This window comes from Maylandia zebra, linkage group LG10 (genome assembly GCF_041146795.1).
Source record: "Maylandia zebra isolate NMK-2024a linkage group LG10, Mzebra_GT3a, whole genome shotgun sequence".
Classification (NCBI taxonomy): domain Eukaryota; kingdom Metazoa; phylum Chordata; class Actinopteri; order Cichliformes; family Cichlidae; genus Maylandia; species Maylandia zebra.
The window spans coordinates 33,609,015-33,627,285 of NC_135176.1; the positions used below are offsets into that span (position 1 = coordinate 33,609,015).

General features: G+C 46.4%; 2 protein-coding genes across 4 annotated transcripts; both read left to right on the plus strand.

Moving 5' to 3' along the window:
- The first annotated feature begins 40 nt into the window (after nt 1-40).
- Nucleotides 41-11,285, plus strand: LOC101477386 (uncharacterized). 3 transcript variants are annotated; one of them, XM_014410764.3, is made up of 7 exons: nt 41-851; nt 953-1,498; nt 2,763-2,971; nt 6,547-6,661; nt 8,962-9,148; nt 9,432-9,539; nt 9,680-11,285. In XM_014410764.3, exons 2-7 carry the CDS (start codon nt 1,031-1,033, stop codon nt 10,141-10,143), a joined length of 1,551 nt encoding a protein of 516 aa, XP_014266250.2. In that variant the 5' UTR covers nt 41-851; nt 953-1,030; the 3' UTR covers nt 10,144-11,285. The 3 variants fall into 3 exon arrangements, with proteins under 3 accessions (XP_014266250.2, XP_014266249.2, XP_014266248.2); XM_014410763.3 differs by having other exon boundaries at nt 41-409; XM_014410762.3 differs by having other exon boundaries at nt 41-1,498.
- A 2,236-nt stretch (nt 11,286-13,521) lies between these two features.
- Nucleotides 13,522-15,898, plus strand: LOC101481070 (uncharacterized). The gene is made up of 4 exons (XM_024799879.2): nt 13,522-14,132; nt 15,004-15,212; nt 15,302-15,419; nt 15,623-15,898. Exons 1-4 carry the CDS (start codon nt 13,638-13,640, stop codon nt 15,797-15,799), a joined length of 999 nt encoding a protein of 332 aa, XP_024655647.1. The 5' UTR covers nt 13,522-13,637; the 3' UTR covers nt 15,800-15,898.
- The last annotated feature ends 2,373 nt before the right edge of the window (nt 15,899-18,271 follow it).

The following is an 18,271-nucleotide window of genomic DNA, read 5'->3' on the forward strand; positions in this document are numbered from 1 at the left end:
AGCAGGGGGCGCCTCACACGGGGTGAATAGTCACGTGACAGCATGTTTCCTCGGCGCCATCAGCTGTTTTCTGCCTGTTTACAGGTCAGAGTTCATATCGCAGCCGGCCACGCCCACAGGCGCAGCTGACACGGCACCGTGGAGTCTTCAGGTGACAGCCTGACCGAGCTGTCACACTCCAGCTGTGACAGCTGCAGGAAGTTTACTGCGCATGTGCGGTGTGTCCGGGAACCGCTGAGAGGATTTTAAACCGAGCCGGACTCGCAGGGCTGACTCCGTGGATCCGCTGAGACTCTGAAAGAACAGCAGGAAAACTCGTCCACCGTGACGCATGCCGGCTGTGGCACCAACACGCCACCTGCCGGAGGACTGAGGGGGCGGGCCTGCCCTGCTGCTGTGCTTCATGGAGGTAAAGAAAATGTGTTTATGATAGAAACACGACAGATTCACTGCAAAGTAACTGACTGACAAAGAACAAACACTGAACACAGCAACACAAAGAGTAACTGAGAATAAACAGACACACAAAAGTGTGTGAAAGCACAGAAACGAGGAACAAAACGAGCAAACGTGGACACAAAGCACCAGCAACACACAGTCCACGCAGAGACTCGGCATGATGGAAAAGAGCAAACAACGATGATAAAAGCAAAAAGAGACAGAGTCACTGCAGGGACACGGAGACGGAAAAAGGCTCAAAGACACCAACAAGGGGATAAACAACGAGACAGGAAGTGAGATATTGTGCGCACAAACACACAGAAGCACCTGTTAGCAGCGAGATCACTGAGAGTAGGACACACTGCAACCAGGCAGGAAATGACTTTGCAGTACTCCAAACCACCGCAGAGGTGCGACCGCCAGTCCAGCTGCTGATTTCTGACTCAGCCGAGCTTCTCAGACTCGTCTAATCCTCAGTTTGACGCTGATGATGACTTTTTGTGCTTCGCAGCGTTCGTTGGAGCAGAGAGACAGACGTGGGCGTCTGCAGGAACAGCTCCACCACAGAGACTCGGATGGACCTGTGATCATGCGGACACAGAGAAACAGGAGAGGACGTTTAGAGCACTTCCTGTACTGTAAGCACTCCAGGCTGAATCATCTGAAACAGGAAGTTCAAAGGTATGGGTTGGAGAACCAGTACATCTTCAGTGAAGACATCCCTGCGTACCCCCGACCCGAGTTCCACGTGAGCCGTGTCAAACACGACACGGAGCGACGGGGCTTATGTTGCATCAGGGTGGACGACGGCTTCGGGGATCCTCACAGGCAGGTCCTGGTGTGGTGGAGTCTGGCTGTGGGACCCGAGGAGATCCAGGCGGCCGAGACGAGGCTGCTAGAGGAGACCCACCCAAACCGGACGGAGGAGCAGGCCGCGAGGCAGCGGAGCTTCCTGTGGAGGTTCGCCTCCTCTCCGGCCTTCAGCGAGAAGTCCAGGCTGGGCTCGTACCGCTTCACCTTCCCCCTGCAGGAGGTGCTGACGGCCTACAGCGAGCAGGTACTCCTCTGTCAGCACACGGGCCCAACAGTTCAGTGAGAGAGTGAAGCAGAAAGACTGAGTGTGATTAACAGGAAACACTAAAACAGACTCAGCATGAACACGAGTTCAGATTAACGGAACCACAGGAAGACACAACACTGTGTCAAAGAAAACTAAGTCAGTTCAATTTTGTGGCACCAAATCATTCGAGTTCATGACAAAGACACAGAAACATGTAAGAAAGATTCAAAGCACAACAGAGACGGTAAACCGAGGCGTGCAGCTGCTGGCAGCAGCTTCCATCATCACGTGGTGGATGTCAGGTCATTTTGGGCTGTGAAGGATTTCTTCTTTCACAGGGTGGCGACTGTGCAGCAGACGTCTTTAATGACATTAACAAACAAATCATCTCTGATCCACACAGGATGAGGAGTACACATACACTCAGCTGAGTCTTTAATGAGTGCTGCTGAAATGTGAGGGTGCTGGGTGCTTTTATTTTGAAGTCCACTAACCACTCTGTCTTTTGAGGTCAACTTCCTGAAGGCTAGATTGCTGGAGTGCACATGATGAGGGAATTCCCTAATTATCCACCGTCAGTGGGATAAACCATTGGATGAGAGCTGAGGGGGGAGCAATCTGAGTCTGTAGTTTGAATTGATTTAGTTAGTTTGTATCTTATTTAACTGCTTTGTAGTCAGATGTGGCGTGTGTTAACCGCTGCAGCTCACTGTACATGTTGATTTGTAGGTGGACTTTCTGCTGGTGTGGTCTGCATCTATTCAAGGAGGTTTCGATCCACCAGGGGATTTTCTGTTGACATGTGCTGTGGCTGTGATGTTAATGTTAAGATGTGCCGCTGGTGAGATCGTTGACCCTTGAAAGAAATGTGTTCAGAGCTCAGGTAAACTACCTTTGTTCCTCTGGTGCCCTTCATGTCCGCATGCACCATCCTGTCTCAGGGATTATTAACAACCAAGTCGATGGTGAGACGACACAGACTGAGCCGTTTGGCCACAGCGGTGAAAGCTGAAGGTGAAGCTCTCAAACCTCAGCACTCGTCTGACCCCGTGTGGGTCGGAGAAAATCTAAAATAAATTCAAACATGTGCACCCTGCTCTCGTCTGCTGTACGATCGTCCACCCCGTGAAAAGAAGTCCAGAAGGAGCTGTGCCCGTGATGAGTGGAAACTGTAAAACCACAGCTGTGCACAAATCCACCACACCAGGTTAGTGACTGCAGGCGTGTAACAGCTGGAGTCTTCTGCTTCTATCATCTCCAGTTTTGCTCCGGAGCTCCGCCCATCATGAGGGTGTTCAAGACCTCGCTGTACAAACAGGAAGTGCAGTACTCTGTGCTGGTCCACAGCCCGGCCAATCAGCTGCTCTTCTCAAGGTTTCCTTTGCTCCCTGATGATGACCCGGATGCCGTCTGCGCTTATAGAGACGGACGCTTCATCTGGAGACCGGAGGCCATGTGTAAGACACACAGGTAAGAATCACACAGGTAAGAATCACAGAGGTTAGAATCACACGGGTAAGAATCACACGGGTTAGAATCACACTGGTAAGAATCACACGGGTTAGAATCACACGGGTAAGAATCACACGGGTTAGAATCACACAGGTTAGAATCACACTGGTTAGAATCACACGCGTAAGAATCACACGGGTTAGAATCACACGGGTTAGAATCACACGGGTAAGAATCACACGGGTTAGAATCACACGGGTTAGAATCACACTGGTTAGAATCACACTGGTAAGAATCACACGGGTTAGAATCACACGGGTTAGAATCACACTGGTTAGAATCACACTGGTAAGAATCACACGGGTTAGAATCACACGGGTTAGAATCACAGAGGTAAGAATCACACTGGTAAGAATCACACGGGTTAGAATCACACTGGTTAGAATCACACTGGTTAGAATCACACTGGTAAGAATCACACGGGTTAGAATCACACGGGTAAGAATCACACTGGTAAGAATCACACTGGTAAGAATCACACTGGTAAGAATCACACTGGTTAGAATCACAGAGGTAAGAATCACACTGGTAAGAATCACACTGGTAAGAATCACACGGGTTAGAATCACACTGGTAAGAATCACACGGGTTAGAATCACACGGGTAAGAATCACACGGGTTAGAATCACACGGGTAAGAATCAGACGGGTAAGAATCACACTGGTTAGAATCACACGGGTAAGAATCACACGGGTAAGATTCACATGGGTTAGAATCACACGGGTTAGAATCACACTGGTTAGAATCAGACGGGTAAGAATCACACGGGTTAGAATCACACTGGTTAGAATCACACGGGTAAGAATCACACTGGTAAGAGTCACACGGGTTAGAATCACACGGGTTAGAATCACACTGGTAAGACTCACAGAGGTAAGAATCACACGGGTAAGAATCACACGGGTAAGAATCACACGGGTTAGAATCATACTGGTTAGAATCACACTGGTAAGAATCACACTGGTTAGAATCACACTGGTTAGAATCACACGGGTTAGAATCATACTGGTAAGAATCACACGGGTAAGAATCACACGGGTAAGAATCACACTGGTTAGAATCACATTGGTTAGAATCACACGGGTTAGAATCACACTGGTTAGAATCACACTGCTTAGAATCACACTGCTTAGAATCACAGAGGTAAGAATCACACGGGTAAGAATCACACTGGTTAGAATCACACGGGTTAGAATCACACTGGTTAGAATCACAGAGGTAAGAATCACACTGATTAGAATCACACTGGTTAGAATCACACTGGTTAGAATCACAGAGGTAAGAATCACACGGGTTAGAATCACAGAGGTAAGAATCACACGGGTAAGAATCACACTGGTTAGAATCACACTGGTAAGAATCACACTGGTTAGAATCACACGGGTAAGAATCACACGGGTTAGAATCACACGGGTTAGAATCACACTGGTAAGAATCACACTGGTTAGAATCACACGGGTAAGAATCACACGGGTTAGAATCACACGGGTTAGAATCACACGGGTAAGAATCACACTGGTTAGAATCACACGGGTAAGAATCACACGGGTTAGAATCACACTGGTTAGAATCACAGAGGTAAGAATCACACGGGTAAGAATCACACTGGTTAGAATCACACGGGTAAGAATCACACGGGTAAGAATCACACGGGTTAGAATCACAGAGGTAAGAATCACACGGGTAAGAATCACACTGGTTAGAATCACACGGGTAAGAATCACACTGGTTAGAATCACAGAGGTAAGAATCACACGGGTAAGAATCACACTGGTTAGAATCACACTGGTTAGAATCACAGAGGTAAGAATCACACTGGTAAGAATCACACTGGTAAGAATCACACGGGTTAGAATCACACGGGTTAGAATCACACTGGTAAGAATCACACGGGTAAGAATCACACGGGTTAGAATCACACTGGTAAGAATCACACGGGTAAGAATCACACGGGTTAGAATCACAGAGGTAAGAATCACACGGGTAAGAATCACACTGGTTAGAATCACACGGGTAAGAATCACACTGGTTAGAATCACAGAGGTAAGAATCACACGGGTAAGAATCACACGGGTAAGAATCACACTGGTTAGAATCACACGGGTTAGAATCACACTGGTTAGAATCACAGAGGTAAGAATCACACTGGTAAGAATCACACGGGTAAGAATCACACGGGTTAGAATCACACTGGTAAGAATCACACGGGTTAGAATCACACGGGTTAGAATCACACTGGTAAGAATCACACGGGTTAGAATCACACGGGTAAGAATCACACGGGTTAGAATCACAGAGGTAAGAATCACACGGGTTAGAATCACACGGGTTAGAATCACACTGGTTAGAATCACAGAGGTAAGAATCACACGGGTAAGAATCACACGGGTAAGAATCACACTGGTTAGAATCACATTGGTTAGAATCACACTGGTTAGAATCACACTGCTTAGAATCACACTGCTTAGAATCACAGAGGTAAGAATCACACGGGTAAGAATCACACTGGTTAGAATCACACGGGTTAGAATCACACTGGTTAGAATCACAGAGGTAAGAATCACACTGATTAGAATCACACTGGTTAGAATCACACGGGTTAGAATCACACTGGTTAGAATCACACGGGTAAGAATCACACTGGTAAGAATCACACTGGTTAGAATCACACTGGTTAGAATCACACGGGTAAGAATCACACGGGTTAGAATCACACGGGTTAGAATCACACGGGTAAGAATCACACTGGTTAGAATCACACGGGTTAGAATCACACGGGTAAGAATCACACGGGTAAGAATCACACTGGTTAGAATCACACGGGTAAGAATCACACGGGTTAGAATCACAGAGGTAAGAATCACACTGGTTAGAATCACAGAGGTAAGAATCACACGGGTAAGAATCACACGGGTTAGAATCACAGAGGTAAGAATCACACGGGTAAGAATCACACTGGTTAGAATCACACGGGTAAGAATCACACTGGTTAGAATCACAGAGGTAAGAATCACACGGGTAAGAATCACACGGGTAAGAATCACACTGGTTAGAATCACACGGGTTAGAATCACACTGGTAAGAATCACACGGGTTAGAATCACACGGGTAAGAATCACACTGGTTAGAATCACAGAGGTAAGAATCACACTGGTTAGAATCACACTGGTAAGAATCACACTGGTTAGAATCACAGAGGTAAGAATCACACGGGTTAGAATCACACTGGTAAGAATCACACGGGTTAGAATCACAGAGGTAAGAATCACACGGGTTAGAATCACACTGGTAAGAATCACACGGGTTAGAATCACACGGGTTAGAATCACACTGGTTAGAATCACAGAGGTAAGAATCACACTGTAGCTTTCTTAGTTCATTCCTTGTGTCAGTGTGTGTGCATCTGTGTGCGTCTGTGTGTGTCTGTCTGTGTGTGTCAGTGAGTTTGCGTTGGCTCCTCTCACAGCCGCTTCCTGACAGTTTGGCGTGTTTCCACTTTCCCAGCCTCTCAGTCGTGTGCGTTGTTCCCACAGTTACGAGCTGACCCACAGACCTGATGGAAACCACGTGGATGCTCAGCAGCTGATTCGACGAGTGTTTTATGTTTGGGACAATGTCGCTGTCGCCCTGCACGTGGAGAACAGACGGGTAGCTCCTCCTCATCACTCTTTACACCTGAAGCATGTTGAGTTAGAAAAGGAACATTTTTGTCTTCGTTTTTTTAAATATATATTTCATATTATGAGAAGATTTCGTAGCCTGTCAGTCTGCATCCACAGGTTGTATGAAAGCTTCGTCCTGGCAGCAGGGTGAGGTGAGCGATCCTCTGCAGCATGCAGGCAGATGGTCATGAGTCCGAGCTGCGGGAGCGGCGTCGCTGCTGCAGAATATGGACCCAAATTCTTTGTTTCTCTTCATATTTTCATTTTTCCTCCATGGATAGATGATCCAATAGTCTTTTCTCGAGACAGGTGAAAAAACAACACTTTAGTCAAACAGTCTGTGAAGACCGTGTCACCATCCACCTGTCAAAGAGGCCACGCCCCTAATAAGCCTTAATGCAATTTAAACAGGTGAATTCTAAAGATGTGTTTCAGGCTGTAAACATGTTTGTTTCTGCTGTAGTTCTAACATCTATGGCCGGACCCGGACCTAAACTTCACAAAATATTAAAATGCTTTTGACGAGGCGATTGAATTTTAAGCGGTAATGTTACCTTGCATTAATAGACCAGGGAACAGACAAACCAATTGTGTGCGAGTTAAGCCACCCATGTGACGCTACTCAGCCAATCAAATCTGTGCATTCAAGGTGATCGCAGACACCGACAGACAGAGGAAAGAGACGGTGAGAGGCGAATAACAAGCGAGACTATTAACAATACAGGCAGTCACAAGAGGTACAACAACGATGGCGCTTTCAAAAGCGAGAAAAGTAAAGACCGAAAATAGAACTTTCAAGACTGCACCGACGCAGACGTGCTCATTCTTCCAGCAAACGCCACCGTGAGACAAAGCACGAAGAGCCGGAAAGTCAGGAAGCACCAAACTTTTCTCTCTTTTTTAATGATGGGAAACATGGATATTGTGGCCTTTTTGGTTGCTATCACTTCACACCTGAATGGACTGAATTTGAAGCTGCAAAGACGATCCAATCTGTGAACCGATGACGCTGCTCTCAGAGGAAACCTGAAGTGTTCAAAGAAGACCTGCAGGGAGACTATGCACACTTCCCAACAGTGAAGGAACAGGTTCAGGGAGATGTCCTCTGTTGTTGACTTTGTTGATAAGCTGGTTGAAAACTTCAGCAAATGTTTCGATAGCTTCAGCTTTGGACAGCAGCTCATCATGTAAAGAACCCATTTCTCATCACTGATGTCACAGGGTTCTCAAAGGAAGTCACACAGCACTTCAAGTGGCCAAATGCTGGGCCTCTTCAAATGCAGCTGGTTGATCTCCAAGCAGATGTGGCCCTGAAAGAGCAGTTTGGGAGAACTGAACCTGCCTTTCTGGCTCCAAATGGTCCCACATCTGAGGAAAGTAGCCCTGCACATCTCGACCATGTGTGGCTCCACATACAGCTGTGAGGCAGCTTTCTCCACAATGAACATAATAAAAACTAAATATCATTCCAGGCTCACCAACGAGCACCTACACATGTGTATGAGAACGGGTCTGACACCATTCCAGCCCAGATTTACAATCCTGGCAAACTAAAGCTCAGTTCTCTCACCGAACAACAGAAAGTGGAATATAAGGCGGAAAGAAAGAGAAACTGTGAAATTGGTAAGATGCTTTGATGTTATCTTTTGAAAACGTCGAGATGTGAAAGGTAAAGAAAAAACTCCACCTGCTGCTTTTTTCTGAAATGAAGCACTTTGTTTTAAGAGGCACAATTTAGTCATTTTATTTATTTTCTCTAATTCGTTTTAAACAGCAGCCCTGCATCTAATGTAGGCCTACTGTGTGTTTCAGTGTTTCAATCAATTTTGTTGAAATGTTTTAACTTGTATTTTCATTGATTTGACAGTTCATAGATATTAATGTAAAAAAAATGCTGCTTCTCTATCACAATCATAACGCAAGTTAGACATTATGATGTCCCGGACCTCTGCTTGAGAAGATTTTCTCCAACTGGACCTCCTCAAAGTTTAGTTAAATAAAGGTCATCTTAAATTGTAGTTGAATACCCCTAATCTATGGAGACTCACTGCTGCCTCTGCTGGGCGTCAGAGGAACTGCAGCTGGTGGCGCTTCATGCTTGAGAAGCTGGTTTATGTTTGACTGCAGGACCTCGAACATGATTATTTGTTGTGATCATGTAGGTTCACACGTGTTCTCTCAGCCTTAACGTTTCCGACTGTCCCTGAACGCAACACTCCTGCAGGTGTACCGTCAGAGTTCAGACGTTTGCAGGTTTCCTTTAAAAACATCCTGTTGATCGTTCAGGTGCTGACGTTTGACGCTGACCGCCTGAGACAGAACCTCAGGTTCTGTTGGCCGGAGGAAGTAACAGCCAGAAACGACGAGGAGGAGTTCGATGATTTCGAAGACGCTACAAACTTGGTTAAATGCCTGTGGCCGGGCTGGCACCTCCCCCTGGAGGAGGAGCGCTCGCTCCTGCACCGTTACACAGGTATCACATGTGCACACTGGAGACTGTGACCCCTCCCAGTGTGAGGTACAGCGATCTTTGAGTTTCTGTAGAAAGCAAGTCCAAGTCGTGCCGTCCTTGGTGCTTTGCACTCTTCCTTTAAAGCGTGAGGGAGGGGCTGTGTGACATCACGAAGAATATCGATGACGACTTTAAAGCGTCTGTCGTTTCATCTCAGACCCACAGAAACAGGAAAGACGGAGCTTAAAATGATCCAGAAGTATCCTTTAAATCTCGTTTTAACAGCAGACTTTCTCCATCTCAGTGTCCGACATCAGACTGGTTCTTGTTGGGAGGCCTGGAGTGGGGAAGAGCTCCACTGGGAACGCCATCCTAGGAAGGCTTGCCTTCAGTCCAGGCGGTCCATCCTCAGGTAAGGCTAACCCGTCTGTGGACTGATTTAGCCCCAGCCCCTTTGGCTCCGCTACACGGCTAACATTAGCTTAGTGTAGGAGGTCAAACGCCTCAAACTGGGAGCATGTTCAGAGTAAACTGGTGGAATCTTCTCCTCAGGGACGTCATCGTGCTGCTGGCAGAGCGAGTGGGTGTTCGGCCACCAGGTGACCGTAGCTGAGACTCCCGGTCTCTCGGAAACATCAGACGATGCCGTGAAGAGGGACATCTCCACATGTGTCAACATGCTGAGGCCCCACGCTGTCCTGCTGGTCACCAGGGTGGGGTCCTCCACCGTGGAAAATCTAGCCACCATGAGGCAGGTGGAGGAGTTCTTTGGGATGGACGTGTTGAGGTACACCAGGATCCTCTGCACCTATGCTAACCCGGCGGCTCCAGACATCGAGAGACAGCGCCGGGCGGCAGGACCTGAGCTGCTTTTCAAAGTGGGCTACAGGTACCACGTCCTCAACAACAACCCGGACCACTGGGATGGTCAGCAGGTCTATGATCTGGTGCAGGCCGTGGCGAGGATGGTCATGGCTAAAGGAGGGGAGGTCTACTCCATCAGGAGCACCGTCTGAGTGCTGGGTGATGTTGTAATGTTGTTTACACTGTTTACCCTCAGGTGATGGAGTGTGGCGTACGATAAATGCACCAGAACACCCAGCACAGCGACACCTGCTGGCCTTAGTGAGGAGGTCACCTCCCAGTTTAGCTTCCATGATGCATCATGGGAAGTCTCCCCCCATCCTGACGTCAGCAGGTTTGAAAATGCAGTTTGTTTGTAGCCGACTGCGAATGTTTAAATTGTGAATATTTATTTTGTGCAACGATCCAAAAGCCTTTTTAAAAAATCCCAACAGTGCCGATCTCACGAAGATCATTCAAGACACACGTGTGTCTGTGAGGGTTTGAAAATGACAGGAAGCCAATACAGGAGAAATCTGCTCTTTTTCTAGTCCCTGTCAGGACTCTTGCTGCAGCATTTTGGATCAGCTGAAGGCTTTTCAGTGAGTTTTTAGGACTTCCTGATAATAATGAATCACAGTCGTCCAGCCTGAAGTAATAAATGCATGAACTAGTTTTTCAGCGTCACTCTGAGACAGGATATTTCTAACTTTGGAGATGTTGGTCACATGAGAGGAATGTGTGAGTGACCGAACAAATGAACCTTCTGAAGTTTGGAAAACTGTGTCCATGAGGACTCCAGCATCACCTCGTCTCCACCTGCTGGTGAGGACCCGCCTCTGCCTTCGTGCAGACCAACTGCTGCACAGCGTTACTAACAGGAGGATCATTTCCACGGTGGACACAATCAGAGTGCTGCATCTGCCAATCAGCAGTGATTTTCTCTGTGTAGCCCCTCCCACAGACACACCTATGGGCCCAGTTCTCACCTGACCCAATGCAGCACCGACAGCCTGTCAGTGTTGACCATTTAAGCCAATCAGCTGCCAGCACCTGTGTAAAGATGAAACTGAGGAAGTGAAAATGAAAAAGCACATCATCTCTGATGTCTCCTGTAACTGATTCAATAACGATGCTAATGATGTTTCTGCGGTCAGGTTTTATTCTGATTTTATTCTGATTATTAATGAGCAGTATTGAAATGAACTGTTTTAACCTTTAAAGCTTCTTTTCCTTTGATGTCTCCTGTTTCACTGTTATCAGGAATGTTTTGTCTTTGTGGATGTGCCAAATAAAATATTTTTCATATCGTTTTCAGACAGTAAACTTTAATTACGTTAAATTAGAGCTTAACAATCCTTTTCACCTCCTGCTGTGAGACCTGGTTACCCCATAACAGAATATGTTGAAATAATTTCTCACACACAGCTTTTGCAGTCAGACTATAAATACATAAGAAGACGTAGTTTTAGAGCAAGTGAGGGATATCAGTGGAAAATAAAACCTGACGGGCCTCAGCTCTCCGGAGTGGAGGGAAATGAAGTTACTTCACCTGAAGGAGCTCAAACTGCTGTTATTAATGAGCCCTGAATGACCTCGGAGAGCTAGCAAAGAGCCAGCTAAACAACAAAAGCTAATGTTTGGCTCGAGTGTCCTAAAAATCCCACTTTGCCTCAGATAAACAGTTTGATTCCATCCTTACATCAAACATAGTTAGATCCACTTCAGAGACAGTTTCAGTAACTGAGGCTAACAGCAGCTAATAGAGGCTAACAGCAGCGAATAGAGGCTAAAAGAGGCTAACAGCAGCTAACAGCAGCGAATAGAAGCTAACAGAACCTAACAGCAGCTAACAGCAGTCCATATTGACAGAAAGTTCAGCATATTTTCAACAGCTTGCCTCAGTATCACTGTCATCAGACAGAAGTGAGTTTCACTCACTCACTGATTCCTCCAAACTAAATACAGGTGGACACCAGCTGACACCAGTGATCTGACAGCTTACACTACAGATGAATGTTATTTTGCTGACTTCAGGGGTGAAAATGTTAAATCCTGCAAAATACTTGACACATATCTGTTTCTTATTTCTGATTTACTGCTAAATGTTGATATTATTCAAATATGTTAAAATGTAATGTGAATTAAATGTTTTTATATAGAAACAGTAGTAGAGGCCAGGCGTGGCCATTACGAGGCCTAACAACAACAGTTAGAAACAAACAAATAATGGTGCAGTAACATCGGCTGTAGATGTGATCATCACCATGAATCCAGGGCGTTTCTGTCTGGTGACCTCGGCATATCAATGTCGAAATAGCGGTAAAACTGTGGGAGGAGTCACAGGAGTTCAGGGTCGGATCTGAGACCCCTTAGGAAGGACTTTCATTGGACGTCAAAGAACTTCTGTCCACGAGCTCAGGAAGTTCTCAGGGCGTGCAGGGGAACAGCTGACATGTACTCGATTTATTGTCGAGGGTGGAAAGAGGACTTTGAGGAGCTCCTGAGTCTGACTGAACCTTCGTCTGTGAAGGAGACACAGCCTGAAGATTTGGGGGAACCTCTGCAGATACACTGGCAGAGATGCTGTCTGGTTCAGGACGTCAGGACTGACTCAGACTTGTCCTGAGATGATAACGGCTCTGTACATCACGGGCTGTTTGGGCTTGGGTGCGGACAGCACCTTTGTACTGGCAGACTGAGGTGGTGGTTCCCTTTGGAGGTCTTCCAGGCAGGAGACTCCGAGTGAGACCAGAACCTGCTGGTCTGGTTAGGAAGGCCTCAGAAGTCTGGAATACGGCTCAGCCTGCAGGTGACCTGACTTTGATGGATGGATATGTTTTTACAAGCAGACACTTCTGATGAGCGCTGGGGTCAGAGCGCAGCTTGTTTTTGTAACGTTTTTTATTGTTGGCAAGAGTGTTAATAAAAAAATTTTTAATCATGAAACAGAAACACGAGAACACAAAGAGAAGAAGAGCGTTGGGTCAGGTCTAAATGACCTGTTCAAGTTCAATAAGCAGAAAGAGGTGAACATGTTTCAGTAAAACGACCCTGATGGTTTCCATCACAGCACGAACGTCCGGCTCATATCGGCCTCGGGTGAATTCTGCTCAGCCCGGACGCAAGTGAAGGAGGAAGAAACCACAGTGACATCAGAAACAGTTTGGCACCCGCACTTCCTGTCTCATTACATCACACCGTTTCCTACAACTCAGAGGAAATACACCAGACAAGCCTTTTATGGAAATGTAAGGTTGGTTAGGTTCACTGAACAAAACCATGACAGCAGGTCCTCGGTGATGAAGCAGAATTCAAACAAACAACAACAAACCTCAAACATGTGAAGACGAATCAAACTGAAACTTCAGGCAAGACGTGCAGTCAATGAACCAAAACCAGAACGCTGTGTGTGTGTGTGTGTGTGTGTGTGTGTGTGTGTGTGTGTGTGCGTGTGTGTGTGTGTGTGTGCGCGCGTGCGTGTGTGTGTGTGTGTGTGTGCGTGTGCGCGCGTGCGTGTGTGTGTGCGTGTGTGCGCGTGCGTGTGTGTGTGCGTGTGTGTGTGTGTGTGTGTGTGTGTGTGTGTGTGTGTGTGAGACTGGGTGGGGTCTGAATAAAAGTGTGTCCCGTCAGATATCAGAGACTACTTCTCTTCAGCTCACCCTCCATGATCATGCAGACGCAGACAAACAGCCGAAACTATCCTGAACATTTGATAGAGGGTCAGCATGTGCGGCTGAATGATTTAAGAAGTACAGCTGAGCGTCAGGGTTTGGAGAACCAGTACCTCTACAAAGAAGACATCCCTGACTACCCCCGACCCGAGTTCTACGTGTCTCACCTGAAACATGACACAGAGCGACGGGGGCTATGTGGGATCCGGAAGGACAGAGGCTTCAAGGATCCTCGTGGAGGCTCCTCGGATCCTCGCCATCTCTCCCTGGTGTGGTGGAGTCTGGCTGTGGGACCCGAGGAGATCCAAGCGGCTGAGACGAGGCTCCTGAAGAAGACCTACCCAGACCGGATGGAGGAGCAGGCTGCAGAGCAGGAGAGCTTCCTGTGGAAGTTCGCCTCCTCTCCAGCCTTCAGGAGGAGGTCGAGACTGGGCTCGTACCGCTTCAGGTTTCCTCTGGAGGAGGTGCTGACGGCCTACAGCGAGCAGGTAATCCTACGTTTAAATGACTGTTTGCATTGACAGAGCTGACATCACCGCCCGTGAGCACCATAAAAGAGTCAGAGATGTCTGTGAACTTCATGTCAAACACTTTTCAGAGGCAGAGTTTGAACATGAATATCTAAAACACTGTTAACAACAGAAACCTGACAGTTTCACCCACATGGAAAAGATATGAATAAATCTTATAAAGTTTGTATCTGTCTTGTGTGAAACTTGTATGAAAAGCATAAAGAGTGAAAACACATATAAGATCCCTTGAAAGATTATATAATGAAACTTGTATGTTTTGGATACTTACTAAAACAATATATGAAAGTAATGAGAAAGTGGCCACTTTCATGAGTAAATCATATAAGTTTTTACTATTTCTTTTCCATATGGGCACTGGTGGGTCTTACCAGAAACATGAAACAGGATCTAGTATTCAAATATCTGCATCCTGGATCATTTAGATATTTTAAAACTTCAAGTAGTCCTGTAAAAAACTGCAAACAATAACCTGGGACTGTTTCTGAATGATGCATATTTATATTTCTCCATAATGTTAAAACACTGAATACTATAAATATTACATTCTTAGTCACAAACTGAAGAACGTGCTTTTTTCGTTCAGCTTACATGGACTCAGTAAATATTTCAGGTGGAAACACAAACATCAGCCGACTGGAACAGACCCAGTTAAAACTCAAAGTGTAATCACAACATTCCTGACAACACCGAACAACAGGGCACTTCCATCCTTCGTTTACAGCGAGCTGCTGTCGTGACTCAAAGCGCGCGTCGACCGAAACTCGCTGTGCCGCGTCACTCTTTCTGTCTCTGGAAGTAAAACTGAAACTTCTGTTATCGTCCCCAGTTTTGCTCTGGAGCTCCGCCCATCATGAGGGTGTTCAAGACCTCGCTGTACAAACAGGAAGTGCAGTACTCTGTGCTGGTCCACAGCCCGGCCAATCAGCTGCTCTTCTCAAGGTTTCCTTTGCTCCCTGATGATGACCCGGACGCCGTCTGCACTTATAGAGACGGACGCTTCATCTGGAGACCGGAGGCCATGTGTAAGACACACAGGTAAGAATCACACAGGTAAATGTGGAAATGACCTCCAGTGAGAGACTAAAAGCGCCCTCTGACCTCTGTGTCTCTGCCCGTCCTCTCAGCTACGAGTTGATCCGAGGACCTGACGAGAACCAGATGGACGCTCGGGGGCCGATTAGGCACCCAGAGTTTTATGTGTGGGATCACGTCGCCGTCGCCCTGCACATGGAGACCAGAAAGGTACCTTCGCTGCTCCTCCTCCTCACTATCAGCCAGCCGGCTCCTCCAGCCCGCCCCAGACTGCATCCACCACAGCGTGAGCGCTGAAAGGCTTTGAATGAACCGCCGTGTGAAGAGCTCAGAGTGCTGGACCATCACGTCTGACTCTGACAGTTTAATTTGTGACTGAGCTTCAGTTTCATGGTTGTCTTTTTCTGTTTCAGGTGCTGAGGTTTGATCCTGATCAGCTGAGAGAAAACCTGAGGTTCTGCTGGAGGGACAACAGGACAATCATACCCCAAACACGCTTTGATCACTTCTGCAGAGCCCACTCCCTCCTTAGACGCCTGTGGCCCAGATACTCCTGGCTGGAGAAGGAGCCCCTACTCCGGCCTACCTGAGGCAATGAATCCACATTTCTCCTGACAGCTGCCTCGAGTGGACACTAGGAGAACTGCAGTCTTTGTTTTCTTATTAAAAATACTCTAGTAAAAGTAAAAGGTATCTCTGAGGTTGTGTCTACTATGAATGTGATAAAAATAAAGAAATAAAGATGAAATGAAGATAAATGAACTCGGGGTGGCATAAGCTCCACCCCCGGCAGCCCTGAACTGGATCAGTAGAAGATGATGGGCTCAGAGTTCCAGCAACACAACTTCTATCACACCTGGAGACTGATGAGGTACAATACAAACAGTACAGCGAGTAGCTAGGACGCCAATGTCACAGCCTGGCCCTCGCCATAATTTGTATCATGGTGGCTGGACTTTGTTCTCTGTGTTCTGTGCCTTTAAATGTCTCTGCAGGTCCCTTTGAGAGCTGGCAGCTGCTGATTGGTTCCCTGATCAAGTGGCTTTTTTAAAAACCCTCCCCAGCAGCAGCTGAGCTGTGTGTGTGTGTGTGTGTGTGTGTGTGTGTGTGTGTGTGTGTGTGTGTGTGTGTGTGTGTGTTCGTTCCTGTCTAGCTATCTTTATGAGGACGGAAAGCTGCATTCTACTATACTTGTGAGAACCAACAGTCACTCTTCATGCAGCTGAGTACATCAAGTGTTTAAAACAGAAGCTGTGCAGGTCTGAGATCAGCAGCTTTGTGAAACACCAAACTGAGGTCCTGGTAATGCTGATATATAGTGACACAGTTACATGAGTGATTCAATTCAATTCAATTCAGTTTTATTTATATATCTATACTGTGTATATATATATATTTATATAGCGCCAAATCACAACAAAAGTCGCCTCAAGGCGCTTCATAGATACAGAGAAAAACCCACCAATCATATGACCCCCTGTGAGCAGCACTTTGGCGACAGTGGGAAGGAAAAACTCCCTTTTAACAGGAAGAAACCTCCAGCAGAACCAGGCTCAGGGAGGGGCGGGGCCATCTGCTGTGATTGGTTGGGCTGAGAGAAGGAAGACAGGATAAAGACATGCTGTGGAAGAGAGACAGAGGTTAATAACAGATATGATTCAGTGCAGAGAGGTCTGTTAACACATAGTGAGTGGGAAAGGTGACTGGAAAGGAAAAACTCAATGCATCATGGGAATCCCCCGGCAGCCTACGTCTATTGCAGCATAACTAAGGGAGGATTCAGGGTCACCTGGTCCAGCCCTAACTATATGCTTTAGCAAAAAGGAAAGTTTGAAGCCTAATCTTGAAAGTAGAGATAGTGTCTGTCTCCTGAATCCAAACTGGAAGCTGGTTCCACAGAAGAGGGGCCTGAAAACTGAAGGCTCTGCCTCCCATTCTACTTTTAAATACTCTAGGAACAACAAGTAGGCCTGCAGAGCGAGAGCGAAGTGCTCTAATAGGGTGATATGGTACTACAAGGTCATTAAGATAAGATGGGGCCTGATTATTTAAGACCTTGTATGTGAGGAGCAGGATTTTGAATTCTGGATTTAACAGGAAGCCAAAACAGGAGAAATCTGCTCTCTCTTTCTAGTCCCTGTCAGGACTCTTGCTGCAGCATTTTGGATCAGCTGAAGGCTTTTCAGGGAGTTTTTAGGACTTCCTGATAATAATGAATTACAGTCGTCCAGCCTGGAAGTAATAAATGCATGAACTAGTTTTTCAGCGTCACTCTGAGACAGGATATTTCTAACTTTAGAGATGTTGCACAAATGGAAGAAAGCAGTCTTACATATTTGTTTAATATGTGCGTTGAAGGACATGTCCTGGTCAAACATGACTCCAAGGTTCCTCACAGTGTTACTGGAGGCCAAGGTAATGCCATCCAGAGTAAGAATCTGCTTAGATACCATATTTCTAAGATTTTCAGGGCCGAGTACAATAACCCTTTTTTGTCTTTAACTTTATCAATAAAACAGCTGCAGCCTTCACTACAGCACGTGTGGTACTTTAACCTTTGTACTGTTTTCCTCACTTAATTTTACAGTTAACATGTGAACATGTTGGATGATCTGTCTGCTGTCACTGGGTGGTGCTGAGGTCTGAATCTGAGGGCAGCTCCTGTAATCACAAACTGAAATATAAAGTTGATCTCAAATCTGAAATAAAGCTGATCCTTCTGACCTCACACTCAGGATCTGAAGCTCTTCTCTTACATTTTTTAGTCCTACAGTTCTGCTGATATGAGCTGTTTTTTTTACAAAAGGACGAAGCCTTTTAAACCAGCAGATTATCCAGTATAATGTTTACCGTTGACTTGTTGGTGCTTGTAAATGCAGGTCTACAAAGATGAGATGATGGAGCAGGTTTGAGTCCTGGTTCAGTCTGCTGCTGCAGAGGTGGAGGTGTTATCAGCAGTGTTTGAGCTGCTGCCTGAGCTTTGGACAACAAAGATAAATGCTCTAAATGATTTCTCTCAAAGGATGTATGGAGCACTGCACATGTAAACGCCGTGTCCCCTT